The 18,464-nt window shown below is 36.5% G+C and overlaps 1 protein-coding gene across 6 annotated transcripts in view; it reads left to right on the top strand.

Moving 5' to 3' along the window:
- The window catches only part of LOC5572601 (protein lethal(2) giant larvae), a 93,190-nt gene that overhangs the window by 20,828 nt on the left and 53,898 nt on the right, over positions 1-18,464 (top strand). For all 6 annotated transcript variants that reach the window (XM_001654062.2, XM_021838475.1, XM_021838476.1 and 3 more), the window contains one exon: positions 14,525-15,218. In XM_001654062.2, the coding sequence (XP_001654112.2) occupies positions 15,135-15,218 (84 nt within the window). In that variant the 5' untranslated portion in view covers positions 14,525-15,134. The remainder of the gene's footprint in view (positions 1-14,524; positions 15,219-18,464) is intronic.

The following is an 18,464-nucleotide window of genomic DNA, read 5'->3' as shown; positions in this document are numbered from 1 at the left end:
AATACGTAATATCTATTGTTTCTCACAAAAATTGTATGACAAAATGACAAATTACTTAAGACGTTTTTGTACCAGTGTAAAATGTTTTGTTTTGATTCCTGGTTAAGTCACTTCATCTCTCAATACAACAGAGCGGTGGAAGTAATAGGTAGGTTGCGAAAGATGAAAATCTTATTTACATCGTTTTGTAAATCCTGAAATTGAACGTTCTTAAGTGAAAAATCGAGTTGGTTCACAGTGGAACGTGTAGAATTTCGTCTGCGAAACACGTAGGATCAATACAGTAAGTTTGCCTTTTTCCTGACTTGAGTCTGTTTGAATAAGTTTTCGAGATTTGTTAATTTTGCATATACGTCGGATTGAAAAATTATGCTTGAATTATCTCATTGCTGTTTAACATTGCGTTCAGAAAGATTGAGGAGAATTTCAACTTACATTCATTTCACACATTACACCAAGAGTCAAAACTCCAAGTAGGATAAGGTATATTATTTTACAGCCCACGCCCTCTATCCAATCCATATAACGTATTCTACAACAATAGGGCAAGAATGCGTTTGGAATGTGCAACTGTCTCGTCGCTTCATCCTAGGAGGGCACCGTAAAGATCAATAAGATGAGACAATTTCCGTCCGCTCTGTCACTCTCAGTTCCTGGATGCGATCGGCCAAAAGCATCAGCGTAAGAACGAGAATTCAAATCACCCACACAGCAAAACAACTTTTCATTATTATAGATGTGTTAAATAGATTATGAAAACCTGCTTGTCGTGCCTCTCACTGCCAGTGGACAACATTCGTGCCGCACCATATAAATATAAATATACTCACTCACCATACCATGATCGGACGCGGAACATGATGTCATACCTTTCTTTGCTGCACGGGGGCAACTCAAAGCCAGGACGGGAACGTCCAACCGAAATTTCAAGTTCATCGTGTGCAATCTGTTTTTAGATGACTCGTTCTTTCGCTTCCTTTCGACACGTTGTAAAATTCAATTAAGACAACGACAGAATTAGTAACTCTGAGAGCAGTAACAGTATGACATAAGCAAACAACAACACTTGTGGAAAACAAACACCTCTTTTTATGGAGTTAATGAGGGAGTCAGGCGAATGGGAGTCTCACACAAATCTGCATTGTCTCAGGTGGCAGCCGGTGGACGGCAACCTTCGGAAACTGCATTGGATCACGCACCGAGTCGCAGCTTTTCTCGGTTCACCAGAACTGCTCGCTGGTCGCTTTATAAATATTTTCCACTGACGACGCGGGACGAAATTCGATACCTTCTACAGTCGCACACAGGGGTGGTTTGGGACAATCATTGTCAAAATTATTTTCTGCCCTTAACCCCCCGGCGCCCAAAAGTGAACTGTTATAGATAAAAAATAATTCAACGGGAGGTGAAACGTTATGCTCAAACTTTGTTTTTTGATGAACCGGTTCAATTTACCGGTTCACTTTCGAACCGGTAAAATCCATTTTTTTATTTCAGGAGATAACCGCTGAAGTTTGCTGCTATAATTTGGTAGCAGTTTAATCGTAAGCTCAAATGTGTAACTATTTGAACCGTTTCATTCAACCGATTCACTTTTGAACCGGTTGAAAAATTTATTTTTATTTCAAAAAACATTCCGTGACAGTTAACTAACATTTGATAGAAGATTAATCCTATAAATGTAATATGTAACTTATTGCACCGGTTCATTTTACCGATTCATTTTTGAACCGGTAAAATATTTTATACAAGTTAATTAGAAAAAAATGTTGTTTGATTTTGATGGATGAAAAGTTGTTCGACTGGAATGTGTCATATTTTGACCCGGTTCATTTTAACGCTTCATTTTTGAGCCATCATATAAGGAAATTTATGCAGTTTTCTTCAGTTGGACTTATTTTTAAAATAATGAGAATCAACGTGTAATTTTATATCTTGTTATTTGATGAGTCTGTTCATTATACATATTGATTTAATCAAAATTTAATTTCGATGTTTTGTGAAATAATAAATTTTGTCTTATGATAAACCGCTTCGGTTTACCGGTTCACTGTCGAACCGATAAAATCAATAATTTTTTTTTTCTTTCAGAAGATTACCGCGAAAGTTTGCTGCTCTAGTTTGTAACTTTTTGAACCGATTCATTTCATAGATGCTCTTCATTTCAAAAAATAACCCGTGAAGTTTACTGTTATCAATTGATAGCAGATTATTCGAACAACTGAAAAGTGTTGTTTTTAAACCGGTTCATTGTACCGATTCACTTTTAAGCTGGCATATAACAAAACTTGTGCAAATGGTAATTCTTCAGTTAGAATAATGATGAAATATGTTTGATGAAAATCGAAGTATAATGTTAAATCTTGTTATTAGATGAAGCGTTTCAGGAGGTGAAATGTTGAGAAAAATCTTTCTTTTTGAATCGGTTTACTTTTAAAGCGGAGTTGGTAGGTTAAGCGGAGTTGGTAGGTTAAGCGGATTAGCCAACTCATCCATGATGTTTTATGTTTTGGCTTTTGAGTTGCGTGAGCTACAATCCATTCGAGCATTCCTGCATGAATTTAGTATACGTTTTATCGTACAACTGAAATGTGTAACTTTTTGGACCGGTATTTTTTTTTTTTCTCAGAAAATAACCCGTGAAATTTACTGTTATCATTGGTTATCAAATTAATCATACAACTGTAATGTTGTACTCTTTGTATTAGTTCATCACTTTTATCCTGTACATTTTTTATTTTTAGTTTTGAAGATTCTCAGTAAAGTTTGCTGTTTTATTGTGATGGAAGTTTGTAACTTATATGTAACTTTTTCAACTGGTTCATATTACCGCTTTTGAACCGGTGAAACCATTCATTTCTTATTTCAGAAGATTTCATTCGGAATATAAGCGGTAAACTTTACTGGCATTATTTGATGGATATTTAGTCGTACAACTGAAACGTGCTACCTTTTTGATCGCTTCATTTTACCGATTCCCTTTAGATCCAGTAAAATCATTTTTATTTCAGAAGACGACAACTGAAGTTTGCTGTTATAATTTGAAAGCAGTTTAGTGGTACAACTGTAAAGTGTAACTTTTTGAACCGGTTCATTGTACCATTTCACTTTTGAACCAGTAAAATAACAATATCGGCATTTAAGGGAAGTTGTGCAGTTTGCTAATAGAAATTTGATTTTACGACTGGAATGCGTACTGAAATGCATTACTGATCTGCTTATGAAACGGTTTGAAAAATAATGCCATTATGAAATCAAACAAATCATGTTTATGATTCTACAGTCAACTCACAATATTGAACAGATCATCGAGCTAGGGATATAGTTACAGATCAGAGCAACTGCAATTGAAGTGACCAGCGAAGTAGCGATGTAAACTTACTTCTACTTTTGTTTTTTACTTCGAAATCAAGCTACGGAACATAGAGTTAGGCAAAGTTGATTGTATTTCGATTGGAGGTATAATTATAAGATTTAAAAGATTTTATTGAGTAGAAGCGTAACGTTGATATTGTTGATACACTTTTGAACCTTCAAACAATATTGAACCATAACGAAACCATTCATAATTTACAACAAATATATGTAAATTATTGAACCGGTCCATTTCATTGCTTTCAAAAGCGTTATATATGAAATATATGTCCCGATATATGACATATATGTCATGTAATAAAAAAGATTGTATTATTAACTTTTTGTTTTTTTTTTTTGTATATTGATACAGTTAACTCTCCCTTACTCGATATTGAAGGGACCATCGAGTTTGGGAGGTATCGAGATACAGAACACATATGTTTCGAACGTTTATTTTAACGTGAAAAACAATACAATTTTACCACATTTACTTATGTGATTATTTTTGACCGATCTGCAAAAATTAAAAATTTTAGCTCCCAGAAATTGGCAGTAAACCCTAATTTTACTATCAATAGAATCATAATAATCAAATTCATGAAATTTATTAACGTTTGGAGGACATTTGGAACTTTTCATGCAAATATCGAGTTAGAGAGGTAAACTTACTTGGGAAACTGAAACAGATAGCATCGAGTTAGGGAACATCGAGTTAGAGAGGTATCGACTTACAGAGGTATCAAAGCATGCTAGATTGAAGGGACCGCGCATTCCATCGAGTTAGGGGAAATATTGAGATACAGAATATCGAGTAAGGGAGAGATGACTGTAATAATAAAAAATTAATAACGTACATTGTTCTATGAAGAAGTTGTAAGGAACTGTTTGTCCTACAAGAAAAAAAGCACACTGAAAAAATATATGATGTTTTTTTCATGAAAAATTCATTTTAGCCGATTTTTAAAACGTTGTGTTTTTGTCAAAATAAATACGTTCTGATGGTGCAATAAGAATCTTGAAATGATTCTAAACCATAATGATTATAACGGTAATTTCTCTAGAAGTAGCCATTTTCCAATTATATCGAGTTAAATGCAAAAAAATAATTATTAAAATATTAAAATAGGTAATTTTCATTAGTTATTCGCGATTCTCCATCATTAATAATACATTCTCAAAAGTAAATACCATATATCTCTTCATTTACTTATTTTCCTAAAACTAATGAAAATGGACTATTTTAACCCCCCAACGCCCAGTGTCACCTCTAGGTGACACCTGTTTTGTTTTGCTTGTCAAAAATCTAATTCTTCTTTGATTTCCGTGAAATTAGTTGTAAATGAAAGCTATACTTATCTAGTTTGATTTTTGCTTAAAGTGGTCCACATCAATCCGGAGTGGCCACCGGGAATCGACTCCAAGCAGAAAAAGTCCATTTTCTGTTTTCTATTATAACAGGAAATCAAAACAACATTTTATTTCAAAACAAACGTGGTTTGCATTGTTTTCAACTGTGCTTCGTATATATTTGAGGTATTAAATTTTTTGACACGGTATGTCTGTGCATTCAACATGGCAATGGATTACAATAATATTCAGAAAGTAACGATAAGAAGCAATGAATAATAGTCGTAAGATGTCGAGAAAAATCAGAAATGGCCACCGCGGTCTTAATTATGGTACCCAGAACCTGTTTTGGGAAGCACCTTAGAGTCCCAAAAAACGACTTCCATCCAGAATAAGTCGAAAAAAAAATAAAAATCGTACTCGACAGCCTTCGATTTGCACATGTTTTTGCTATGGTAGAATAAATGTTTTCCAAAGAAAAATTGATCATTTTGACTCAAGAATAACTTGAAAATGGCCTATAATTTTTTGCAAGCAAATTATTTGAAAAATTCTAACTCCGAAACTGTTGATTTTAGTGAAAAATGTTATATATTTTTAATTTTCACCATATAATTTTGATAGTAAACAGATGTTTGGGACAAAGTTTCATGATGGAGAAATTTTTGATAAAAAAGTTTTTCGAAGAATAACTTTTGGTCAATTTTTTTAATTTTGATTTTTTGACAAAATAAATACGTACTGATGATACAAAAAGAATCTTGAAATTATTCTGAACCATAATTAATATATGGACAAATTCTCTAGAAGTAATAATTTTCGAATTACATCGAGTTTATTGCAAAAAAATGTGTTTAAATATTAATAGTCTTCTTATGCCCTTATCTATCTTCTATTATTTTCTGTCCTTAGTGTCTTTAAATGCCCTTATATTGACTTAAAACGTTTTAAGCTTAACCCTTCTACTGGCAGCTTCATTTTTCACTAAAAAAAAAAAAATCAGTTCGCGATAACTTTTTTGTTTCTTGGTATTTTTGCACCAGTTTTTCGCAAGCTCTAAAAAAACTCTTCTAGTTTTAGAATATGTGTCGATATTGATTATTGGTCAACCGCCTTTGAGTAATGAGCATTTATGTTTCTGGTACCAAAAAACTTAACTTCAAAAAACCTTATCAGGGAGTAATCGAAAAACATGCCGTCTAAACCATTTCTTTAGTTCATTTTTCATGACATTTTTGTCTAGTACAACTTTTCGGAAGTAGCATTTAGGCAACGTAATTATGATTAGAGCATAGCTCTAGATTCATGGAAAAGGTCATTCAGAGAACTGGCAATCGAGGAAACATTCGGGTAAAACTATTTCAATCAGTTCAATATACTCCTAAGCACCTATAAATTTAAAATCTTTAGATGTGAAACTATGACCACGAAATCTTTTACTTACTCCTCTTTGGATCGGTCAGACAAGCATATCAAGCACCGAACGCCGCGGACTCATGGGAACGGAACGAGATAGTGCAGACAATTTCCGTGGAGTATTACTAGCATTGTTATGACGCCACGCTATTGCCTCAATAGACATCGGTCTCGGCGATGGTTTATATTCAAATTACAACGACAAGTCCACTATAGGTACCGGCGTTTATCGATGTAGATGCCGTACATGTACGCAATTACATTCACTACGAGAAGCGCTCTTGCTGCTCCATTAGTAGTCTTGGCCCTCGTTGAGCGAGATGTATTCCACATGAATAGTGAGATTTTTCCACGACGATTGCGTTGCACCGGATAGTAAACACTTGCTTGGGTTATATCTATGGAATGCTGAGACACCACCTAGCTCTATTCATTAATTTGATCTTTGCCGGCTGGAATGGCATTGATTGGTGACATTTTGTGGCTACTACAATTGATCACTTTGTTGCCGTAAGCAGTCGACTACTTAAATACGATTATAGCATTATGCGATCGTTTGTACATTGAGAGGAATTGATTCTTTCGAGGGCTACAAGGAAGGACGTCCCAAAACTAGACTACATCAGAATGGTCCAAGGGCATAACTAAAAATAAATATATGCAAGCAGATTTTTATATGTGTTGAATATTTGTGTTCAAATGATTTTACAACAGACACGATATTGTTTTTTTCTGTATCTTTATTAACGAGATTTTTACCATGAGGTTAGTTAATCTTAAAACCAACGACTTTACTTCCCTTCCGAAGGACGCCGTCACTATAACTTTTAAAGTCATATGTGATTATCTCGGGGATGGGATTCGATCCCAGATCCTCGGCATGAGAAGTGTGTGTTCTAACCGCTACACCAGGTCCGTCACCCAGACACAATATTGCTTATTAGCATTAACGATTCATTAGAGTGGATAATCTTTGTAAAGGGGGATCATTAATATTAACGATCATATTAAGCTTTTAATATTTAGAAACCATCCATATCCCATAAATGTTCATACAAATCGCTTCAACCAAAACGTAAAATATACAGTTCACCTTGCATCAAATCTATCATCGTCACAGTAGGTCCTGCCTTACGCCGAATACATCGGCAATACGTTGACCAAAGCGAAACTGTGCCATAAACAATTCGCTATTATCCGCAAGTCCTCGCGTCAGCAGTCTACGAGCCAATATAATATAATAAGCAAATATTATAAGCATATATAATATTAGCAAATATAATGTTATAAGCAAACATACCAACCATGATGCCTACAGCGTGGCGTCACGCCATTGCCGGGCGTATTGTAGAGGTCCATCTTGGTCTTGGTGATAATTCTCCAGTTGCCCAGAACGTTTAGGTCCGTTCCACTGCGTACAGCCAACGTATTTGTGGTCTTCCACTAAGGCGCCGATCTCTACCTGGTTCCCTGATGAATATTATTTTCGCAATTCTTTCTTCCGACATTCGCACTAATTGACCAGCCCACTGAAGTCTACCATATTTCACATGCTTGATAATATTTGCATCTTTGTACACTTGATACAACTCGTGATTAATGCGTCTGCGTCAAACACCATTTCAAAGTTATTACACTTCGCGAGAAACGTCGTTGTCGTATGTCACAAGTGTTCCATGCTTAACAAATTTCTCAACAACTTCCAACACTTCCCATCAAACACTACCTCAGCATCTAAACCACCAAGCCTGTCTCTGTCTGTACCTGCAATCATGTAATTCGTTTCGGTAGAATTAATGGTCAGGCCTATCCTTGCTGTCCCCCTCTTCAGAGGCATGAAGGTCTCCTTCACTGACCTGCGATCGATTCCAATAAGGTCTATATCTTTCGCAAAGCCAAGGTGCATGTGCGACCGTGTGATGTGCCGTTTCTCTGCATGCCAGATCTCCTAATGGCACCCTCGAGTGCAATGATGAACAGTAAATTCGAAAGCGAAGTAGAAAGACGACTTCAATCCGTCTAACGTTACGAACGAGTTTGACACCTCGTCTGCGATCCGAACACTTGATTTCGAACCATCCAGCGTAGCACGTATCAGCCTAATTAGTTTCTCCAGAAAACCATGTTCAGACATTATCTGGCACAGCTCATTTCTTTTCACGGACAGAATTTTGTACGACGAATTCAGCAGGGTAATCCCTCTATATTTGGCACACTTCAGTCTGTGCCCTTTCTTGTAGGTTGGGCGTACGAGGCCATCCAACCAGCCTGTGGGCGTTTCTTCGTCCTCCCATACCTTCAAAAGTAACTCGATGGATCGTAAAGCTTCTTACTTCCGTGATTGAGAAGCTCGACCGGGATCTCGTCCTTCCCATCACCTTACAGTTCTTCAGCTCGCTGATAGCCTTTTTAACCTCTCCTATGGTCTGTGGGTCCACAGCTTGATTGTCATCATCTATGTTCATCCTGTTCCTCGCTACATTTCCATTCTCACCGTTCGACAATTGCTAAAAGTGCTCCTTCCACCTGGCAGCCACCGCCGTTTTATCGGTTAGCAAATTCCCATCTCGATCATTGCACATGTCGGGCACTGGTACGGTATTGTACCGCGCGCCATTGACCGTGGCATAAAAATCTCCGCATATCGTTCCGGTTCATACTGTCTTGCGCTTCAGCTTTTAGCTACAACGAGATAATTAACGAATTTTAGCTACAACGAGATTATGATCCTAGTGGATATTGGGGCCTCGGAAGGTCCTGACATCCATGACATCTGAGAAATGTCACCCATCAACACCCACGTGGTCTATTTGGGTGCAGGAATCGCCACTCGGGTGTCGCCAGGTGTGTTTGCGGATACACTTTCGTGTGAAGTAGGTACTGCTGATTGCCATCCCTGGTAACGGAATGAAGGCTTTCCGTTCCAATGACGGGTCGGAAGAAATCTTCTTTTCCTATCTGCGCATTTGCGTCGCCGATGACTATCTTGACATTTTGTTTTAGGCACTCTCCGTAGGCCTTATCTAGGCTCTCATAGAACTCATCCTTCATGTCATCGAACTTACCGTTCGTTGGAGCATATATGCTGATTCGGCAGTTGAAGAACTTGTCCTTCATTTTCAACACACGGATTCGGTCGCTTATCGGTTTTAACTGAATAACTCGTTTAACTCCACGTTCTGCTCTGTCGCCGCCGCTGTAGTAGATGTGGTACTTGAATGAAGTGTTGGCGATGGGATCCACCGCTCGGAATTGACGTTCTCCGGTTTTCGTCCAGCGTATTTCCTGGATAGCTGCCACGTTCACGCCGACATTCCGCAGTTCACGAGCCAGGAGCCCAACACGCGCGGGTTCATTCGAAGTTCTCACGTTCCAAGATCCAACTTTCCAATTGTTGTCCTTAATTCGATGCCGGGTCTCTTGTCGTAAAATCAATCCGTTTGGTCTACTTTTGCCTTTTTTGGTTGGTGAAAAGTCTTCAATAGGCCACCTAACCAGGGTTGCGCTACCTACATTGTGCTAGAGGGGCTGCCCCTTCGATGCTGACACGATACACCATGGGGCAGGACACTAGATTCAGTATTAAAATATTAATATTTATTTATGATATTAATATTGATATTGAGAATATTATCAAGTATGCATGGAGTTTTGCTGTTTGCCTGTTGCCGGAGTTGCCAAGGGAAATTGATTATTTATATGAAAAAACAAGTTGTGTTTATTGTCAGTTTGTCTCAGATCCATATGGTCATGCTAGGATATCATGATGAGTGAATGGATCAGAATTACCTTTTATCCAAAATAAAAGAAAAGAAAATATGTTTATGTGTTGGAGTAATATCAAAATCTATACCTGACAGGTCTCTGCAGACCAGGATATTCCCCATACTACCACTAATAAATTCAGTGATTAGAACATCCTCACCTCCATTCTCTATATTGGACAAAATATATGAGAAATGCAACATAGACCACACTGCTTGTATGGCTAGAAAAAGACTGACACCAAATATATTATATTAACAATATGAGTCACTCTCATATATTTCTGGCGACTCCCTTTTCTGTGATTGTAGCGCCACACAAGGCAAACGTGGCAACTAATACACTCTAAACATTCGAGCTCATAAAAGTGACACTAGTGACACTTCATATCACATCGAGCGTAACATATGAAAAGTACCAAGCTAAAATCTGAATGAACTTTTTCAAAGTTTCAAAACAATTTGAACACATACGATAGTAGACCATTCTGTATTATTAACAAAATTATTTGCTGGAACATGTAGGGGCCTTCCTTAACTGAGTGGTGGCTACAAAGCAAAGCCATGCTGAAGGTGTCTGGGTTCGAATCCCGGTCGGTCCAGGATCTTTTCGTAATGGAAATTTCCTTGACTTCTCTGGGCATAAAGTATCATCGTACCTGCCACACGATATACGAATGCGAAAATGGCAACTTTGACAAAGAAAGCTCTCAGTTAATAACTGTGGAAGTACTCATAAGAATACTAAGCTGAGAAGCAGGCTCTGTCTCAGTGGGGACGTAAATGCCAAAAAGAAGAATTTGCTGGAACATTGTCCAGACTTTGAAAAAAGGAGAAATGAATAGTCAAATTAAGTACTACGTAATTTAGATACAGTGTTTTATAAAAGTTTGTAAATGAAGGCGTAAGTATTATGATCGAATCCATTGCATGGATTTCACAGCAGAAGGTCGCTGAACCGTTATCAAAAAGGTCGACAGCATTATGTGTCGATTTTAGACAACTTCGTAAGTTTTCCAGCATGTAGGCTGATTTATTTGACTAATTTACTGCAGAAATCTGTTTTTATGTGTTAAAGTACCGCTTAAACGTCAAATTAGTGAACTCCTGCATCGGTCCATTGAAAAGAGAGATGGACTACTTGGCTTTAAATAAAGTGAAGTATGACACCGTTGAAATTTGCACCCGTCTAAATATATCGAAGTAATGATGCACTGTCATAGTTAAAAAAGTATCAATATACATCTTTTACATTTACGGGAAAAACAACAATAGCTAAGATTATGACAATTATCGGGAGTTATTCAACAGTCATGTCCTAATTGAAATTTATGTCTCCTCACTTTTCACATTATAATCATAATCATAAGTTGAATCAATCTCTTATTTCCGTTTATGAGTTTAATTGTGTACGGTGTTTTTACGGTACGTTTTCAAATGTTAAGCTCGAACTCTGAAAATCTAAAATCAAAACAATGAGAAATGTCATCGAGGGACGTCAAACCAGTGTACACGATCAAAAGGAATTAACCAAAGCATGGTTTAGTCACCTTTTTCGTCAACAGATGGTGCTGTTGGTAATGCTAAACGGGACGCCAAATTTGTGTATGGGATAAGTGGGAGTGAACCATATTGTTAATATAATATATTTGATGTCAAAAGTATGTAAAACTAAGATACTTTGCATATTTTGTTTTTTCAAAATCGATCTAGACTAACATTTGGAAAGGGTCAAAGTTTTTTTTTAATTTTTTTTATAATCCCGTATAACTCGAAAACGGTAAGACCTACAAAAAAGTGTTGTATGGGGGACTGTCGTGAAATTTCCTGAAGTTTTAGAGAAAAATATTGAAAAAATAAAAACACATTTTCTACACTGAAAAAAAACTTTAAAGTCGATTTAAAAAAAATCGACCATTTCAGATTTTGATCATCCTTAAGCAAAAAGTTTCGTAATTAAATTTACTAAAAGTCGTCCATACATTGCAAATTGGGCATATTTTAGAGAAAAAAGTTTTTCTAACATCGAATTTTTTAAGTCTCAAAGTTTTTTTTTACTTTTTTTATAAACCCGTATAACTCGAAAACGGTAAGACCTACAAAAAAGTGTTGTATGGGGGACTGTCGTGAAATTGCCTGACGTTTTAGAGAAAAATATTGAAAAAATAAAAACACATTTTCTACACAGAAAAAAAAAAATATTCAAAACTTTAAAGTCGATTTAAAAAAAACGGCCATTTCAGATTTTGATCATCCTTAAGCAAAAAGTTTCGTAATTAAATTTACTAAAAGTCGTCCATACATTGCAAATTGGGCATATTTTAGGGAAAAAAGTTTTTCTAACATCGAATTTTTGAAGTCCCAAAGTTTTTTTTTATTTTTTTTTATAAAAAAGTGTTGTATGGGGGACTGTCGTGGAATTTCCTGAAGTTTTAGAAAAAATATTGAAAAAATAAAAACACATTTTCTACACTGAAAAAAAATTATTCAAAACTTTAAAGTCGATTTAAAATCAATTGAATTTAATTAAAAAAAAACTGTATAATTCCGTTTTATTTCTTTTAACTACTCCCAATAAAACAAATATAATCTATTTTGTGATTAAAACTCATTTATCACTTGAAAATATGATCATACTAGACTATTTAAAGCGAAATAAAAAAATAATAAAAAAATCATTTTGGACTTAAAAAATTCGAAGTTAGAAAAACTTTTTTCCCTAAAATATGCCCAATTTGCAATGTATGGACGACTTTTAGTAAATTTAATTACGAAACTTTTTGCTTAAGGATGAACAAAATCTGAAATGGCCGTTTTTTTTAAATCGACTTTAAAGTTTTGGATCATTTTTTTTCAGTGTAGAAAATGTGTTTTTATTTTTTCTATATTTTTTTTCTAAAACTTCAGGAAATTTCACGACAGTCCCCCATACAACAGTTTTTTTTAGGTCTTACCGTTTTCGAGTTATACGGGTTTATAAAAAAAAGTAAAAAAAAAACTTTGGGACTTAAAAAATTCGATGTTAGGAAAACTTTTTTCCCTAAAATATGCCCAATTTGCAATGTATGGACGACTTTTAGTAAATTTAATTACGAAACTTTTTGCTTAAGGATGATCAAAATCTGAAATGGCCGTTTTTTTTTAAATCGACTTTAAAGTTTTGAATATTTTTTTTTTCAGTGTAAAAAATGTGTTTTTATTTTTTCAATATTTTTCTCTAAAACGTCAGGAAATTGCACGACAGTCCTCCATACAACACTTTTTTGTAGGTCTTACCGTTTTCGAGTTATACGGGTTTATAAAAAAAAAGTAAAAATAAACTTTGACCCTTTCCAAATGTTAGTCTAGATCGATTTTTTAAAAAACAAAGTATGTAAAGTATCTTAGTTTCACATAGTCTTCGCACCCAGAAAGTTTCATTGAATTTTGAAGGGGTGCTGCCAATCCCTTTGTCGAGTTGGCGTGAAATCCGTCTATATAATTTTTCGTAGTTCCTATATTTCTCCTACAAATCCAAGATTAAAAACTTTCAGTTGACGTAAACATAATAACGCTGGCTTCATTATTCGATTTCATACAAATATTACACTGACCCTACTGAAATGCGAATGTGACGACCAATAATAATTATTGTCAACGAAATATGAAATTTCTACTACAAATATTGGATTCAAGTGCCTTTATACAATAATATTGTATTACAATATACAAACAGAGGAAGCTCATCTCAATCCAGTAGGTACCTGATAGGTGCATTCTTTGCCCATTAAAAATGCCCCCTTTTGGACCCGGTGTCTAAAGACGTGGGAGGACTGGGTAAACGGCTTATGGTGCGCTTGAGGTGGCATCTCTGTCCTTCCCTCCTTCGCATTTTCGTTTGATCGGATGTGAAAGTCGTTCACGTGGGAGGACTGCAACTGTTGTTGGTTGATGAGCTGATTCACATCGAGATTACGATTTGATTACTTTTGGTGCATCAGTCTTATGGCTGCTGGGTAGAGTGAGCTCACATTTTTGCGATAACGAACAAATGTGATTCGCTGTTGGGTTGGGCTTCTCCTTGCAATTGTAATGCCTGTTTGGAGACGACGCATTTCCGGTGCACAAGGAAGGGACGCACGGTGACGATAACACACGTAGATTTTCCTACCTTTGTAGACAAGGTAAAAGTTGAGGTAATTATGCTTGAGCTTCTCTGTTTCCCTGTTCGAAGAGTTTTTTTTGTGTGGTGTATTTTTTTTCTTTTCAACTACTTTATGCATACGTAATTCTACCGGATGTTGTCCTCTGGACCTTGTCGTTCTACCAGAACGACGACAACGCTATCGTGAATATGGTTTCAGTGTGTGATTTACCATCGTTGAGGATAACAATGTATTCGAACTAATCATTGAACAAGTAGGTATTGTAATTCAACCTGGAGTATGATGATCCAGACAATGTGTTTTATGACTTAGTATTTCCGGATTTACTCTTTTTTTGGGATTTTCTGTCGTTTCTCTTTGCTACGGGATTCGAAGCAAACTTATTCTTCATGTTCGATATCCATCGGAAGTATCACTGCAACTAAAAATAATTGAATCAATATCTGTTGATTTCTATTTACTTATTCTTCTTGCTTTCTTCTTTTCCATTTACAGTACCAAACCCTCGATTGATTGAAATCTGTGCGCTACTGGTTTTGGAACTTTTGACTCGGTTCCATGACAACGGAATCTACTCCAGAACATCGGCATCATCATCATCACCATCACCAACGCTGGCAGTGGAACCATCATCGCTGTGCCGAAATCAAAATTGAACGCATCCAATCTGGCGAGGCACGTTTCAATGGTCTTCACGGTGTACCGCGACTGCCACGAGTGGAGAGTGTAGTTAATTGAAGCTCCAAGCAGCAGAAGAAGGCTAACACCCTTCCGGGGGGAGTCCAGCAATGGTCAAACTTCTAGCGCAGTGAAAAGAGGAAACGAAATCAGAAAGAGCCATAGTACAGAAGAAACAGATAAATCTTGGATCATCACGCAGCATCCATCCACACCGCAACCGCAAAGAAGACCGCGCTCGCGCAATTCAGAAGAAGAGTTATTACCAGCCTAGAAGAGAAACGAAAGATCAGAGTGGAATTTTGTGTTATTGTATGTGCATGTGAGCGAGAGATAGAAGGCGAGAATAGATAGATAAAAAAAAACTCTTACCAAGGAAGACGAACAACCAGACTGGACTAGAAGTAGCAGTATCAACGGGGCAACAATGTTGAAATTTATACGTGGAAAAGGCCAACAACCTTCGGCCGAACGGCAGAAGCTGCAGAAAGAACTATTTGCATTCCGGCGGGTAAGTGGCCACTGCTGCCAAGCTTTTTCATTTCTTTCATCCCATCGCTTGAACTTTTGAGATATTGTGTATTGGATAATTCGTCGATTGATTGGGATGGTCAACTCCATGTTCCATTTCATCAATCGGCGAGATTTGCTGCCTCGGCTGTAAAGAAATGAACCGCGCTAGCGCATAATACAAATTGCTCTTAAATGGAACCGTTTTCGCTGCGTTGCCAGAGTAGATTTTTTTTGTTTAGCTGGCTGGAAGTGGACGTCGTTGGAAAATGAGGGCGTCCTTCCTGTTTGTTGCTGCGCCTACGAAATTGTTGTGAAAACAATCGTACTCACTCACCCGTGCTTAGAAAAGAGTGAAGCATGCGAGAGGGCGTCTTTTCTGCGGTGCTTACACGGTGAAGGTCTTCTCTGGCCATGACATGACGGCCAACAGAAGAATGCAGTACATGTGTTTTGGGGTGCAGTTTTGCTGTGATTTCCAGCGAATTCAACCGGTCAACTGCTCATGTCTCGAGAACTGTCAACATTTGTTCGCCGTACAATGGCTTTGTTCGCAGAAAATCACCTTCTTCGGGGCTTGGGAGAAGAGCTAGCCATATAATAATGTGCTAAACTTGATAAGGCCTTGAACACCTTCGGAGTTTTGATGCGAAGGTTATAAGTTGAGTACCAAGTGTTTCATTCTAATCTTTTTTTATTGTTCTGAGGAATTTCTTGTTACTCTCAGGATTTTGTGTGAAGGCCTCTAAGAATTTTGAGAGAATCGTTCATTAATTCCAATAAAAATTGAGCGTAAATCAATCATTTAAAAATCTTTCAGAATTCCCAGATGAATTCCATGGGATTCTTGGAAATTTCCGAAAATCTCTTACTTTTTTCTACCTGTTCTATCACCGTGAAGTTAAAACACCTAATTAATCTGGAGAACCAAATATCCGTTCAAGCCGAAAATTGTTGACCAATCTATCAAATTTTCAACGTAATCGGTTGTTTAGTTCTTCTGATTTGTGCTCTTGAAATTTGGCTTCGATGTATGATCAGTGTTGTGAAAAACTCAATTTCTCACAACTCACGCTTGAGATTTTTCATGCGTGAGTTGTCAATCATGCAACTCAGCAGTCAAAAAATCATGGATGAGTTGGCTCACCTTTTTAACTCATTGTCTCGTATTTCCACAGTTTACTAGCACACGGCAATATTTTCTTGTTAGTCTGGTAAAATTATGTTAATTCTTTCTAACGTAAACAACAACATTCGGGTTTCACGAGTTTTTGCCGGATTTTGCGACTAAATCATTTTTTACGGTTTGAGTTGATTGAGTTGATTTTGCATCAAAATCTCAAGCGTGAGATTTGCGAAGCAGATCTCTAATGAGTTTGCTCTCACGGGAGAGCGCACAGTGCTTCGAACGTATGGCACTTTGGGGCAAAAGTCAGAACTGGATGTTTTATGTGGTTTTGCCCTACGAAGTTGAGGAGAAAGTCGTTATACACAAAAAATCTCATTATTGGCATGAATGACACATATTACATCAGTAATAGCATAAGTGGCATATACGCCACGTTTTACATTTGACACCATAGAACAGTGCTCGATTTTGAATAAATGTTTAAAATAAAAACGCATGAAAAAGTACTTGAGTCGTTTGCATAAACGATGTATGTGGTATGCGTAAATGTAAAAGTGTCTCAATAACCAAATTTTTATAAACATTAAAGCACGGATTATTCCAACGACTAAAATCAAACCCAATAAAAAAGGATATATAAAATTTATTTTTACTAGCAATACAATTCATTTACCAGCTATTTATCATCCAAAAACATATCAATCGAATCATTACCTTCTTTTCTACAAAGAAAGTTGAAATGTCGTGGGTTTCTGTTTCATGATTATAAGAAACAGTTTGATAAATAGGCTACGAACGCGAACTCTTCAGGTTCATTTGTGTTGATAAGATATATATATATAGGTTTTTCATGAACATTCATCGAACGGTATGAAAGGCCTTTCCATGCCAGCCTTTACAGCCGAATTGGAAAACTCTGCATCGTCAATTTTCTGTTTGCGCGGAAGCAAAACTGGCTTTGCTAATCAATCGGAGTTTTGCTTCACAAAAATATCGTATGGTCTTCTATATTTAGCCCATTTATGGTGTATTTTGCAGCAATAAAATTTGCTAAACGTATTTAGCTTGTTTTCAAATATCTGGGAGAAAGAATCAGTGCTATAACAACCGTTCATGAAATCCACAACATGATTTTTTCGAATACGTGGATTGGCAGAATACCATTGCTTGGAACAATTTTTATTGATGATTGTAGCAGCATAACCTAAAAATCATAAAATGACATACAATCGGCAAACATATGCAGCTGGAATCACTTTCAGTATTTGAAAAATACTTCAACTTTTATTTTAAAGTGGATTTCAGAAAGGTGTACTTTTTTGTATGGGCTAGAAGAAGATAGGAGTTTTAATTTTCTTCTGTTTTAAAGAGCTTATTGTTCAGAAGCATCTTTTTCTACTTTTTTTTTTTAAATATATCACAGAAAATTAAACGGAATGACTCCTACTTACTAGTTTCAACACGATCCTTAACGGCTTTCACTTTGAAAATGTGATTAGTATGGGAATAAAGCGAATTAAAAAGGGATTTGATTGACACAAAAACAATGAATTATATATAACGATGAAACAACTTGTTAACACGTGGTGTTTTGGTTTGTTTTGATAAGCGCACGAACTTTCTAGTATCTGTATTACATGCTCAAAACATATGTCAACATCATGGCCTACTTGATTCTTTCGAATATGAAAGTTGATTTTTTGACTTTTGTCCAAGGGACGAAGCACTGTGGAGCGTATTGATTGAGATTTTGAGTATCAACACTGTGTATGATTACCTTCAAAAACATTTTATTCAAAACTAGTGGTCCCGGCAAATTTCGTCCTACAATAAAGTAAGCTGTTGAAAAGGTGTCCGGCCATTTGGCCGAACGCCGTTTGGCCGAATGCCGTTTGGCCGAACGCCATTTGGCCGAACGGGTCGTTTGGCCGAATGCCGTTTGGCCGAATTACGAACAAAAAAAAATTATCAAATTACTACAACACTTATGTGTAAGATTCTTAGGTGTTACCCAATAATTGATCCGCTAATTAATTGACATTCATGATGTGACGGTACGTCATGTTTGTCACTATATAAGTGCTCCAAGAGAATGATAAAATTGACCCGTTAATTTAG

Source organism: Aedes aegypti, chromosome 1, assembly GCF_002204515.2.
Source record: "Aedes aegypti strain LVP_AGWG chromosome 1, AaegL5.0 Primary Assembly, whole genome shotgun sequence".
In the NCBI taxonomy this organism is placed as follows: domain Eukaryota; kingdom Metazoa; phylum Arthropoda; class Insecta; order Diptera; family Culicidae; genus Aedes; species Aedes aegypti.
The sequence above is the reverse complement of the archived record's forward strand: the minus strand, read 5'-3'. Positions and strand labels throughout refer to the sequence as shown.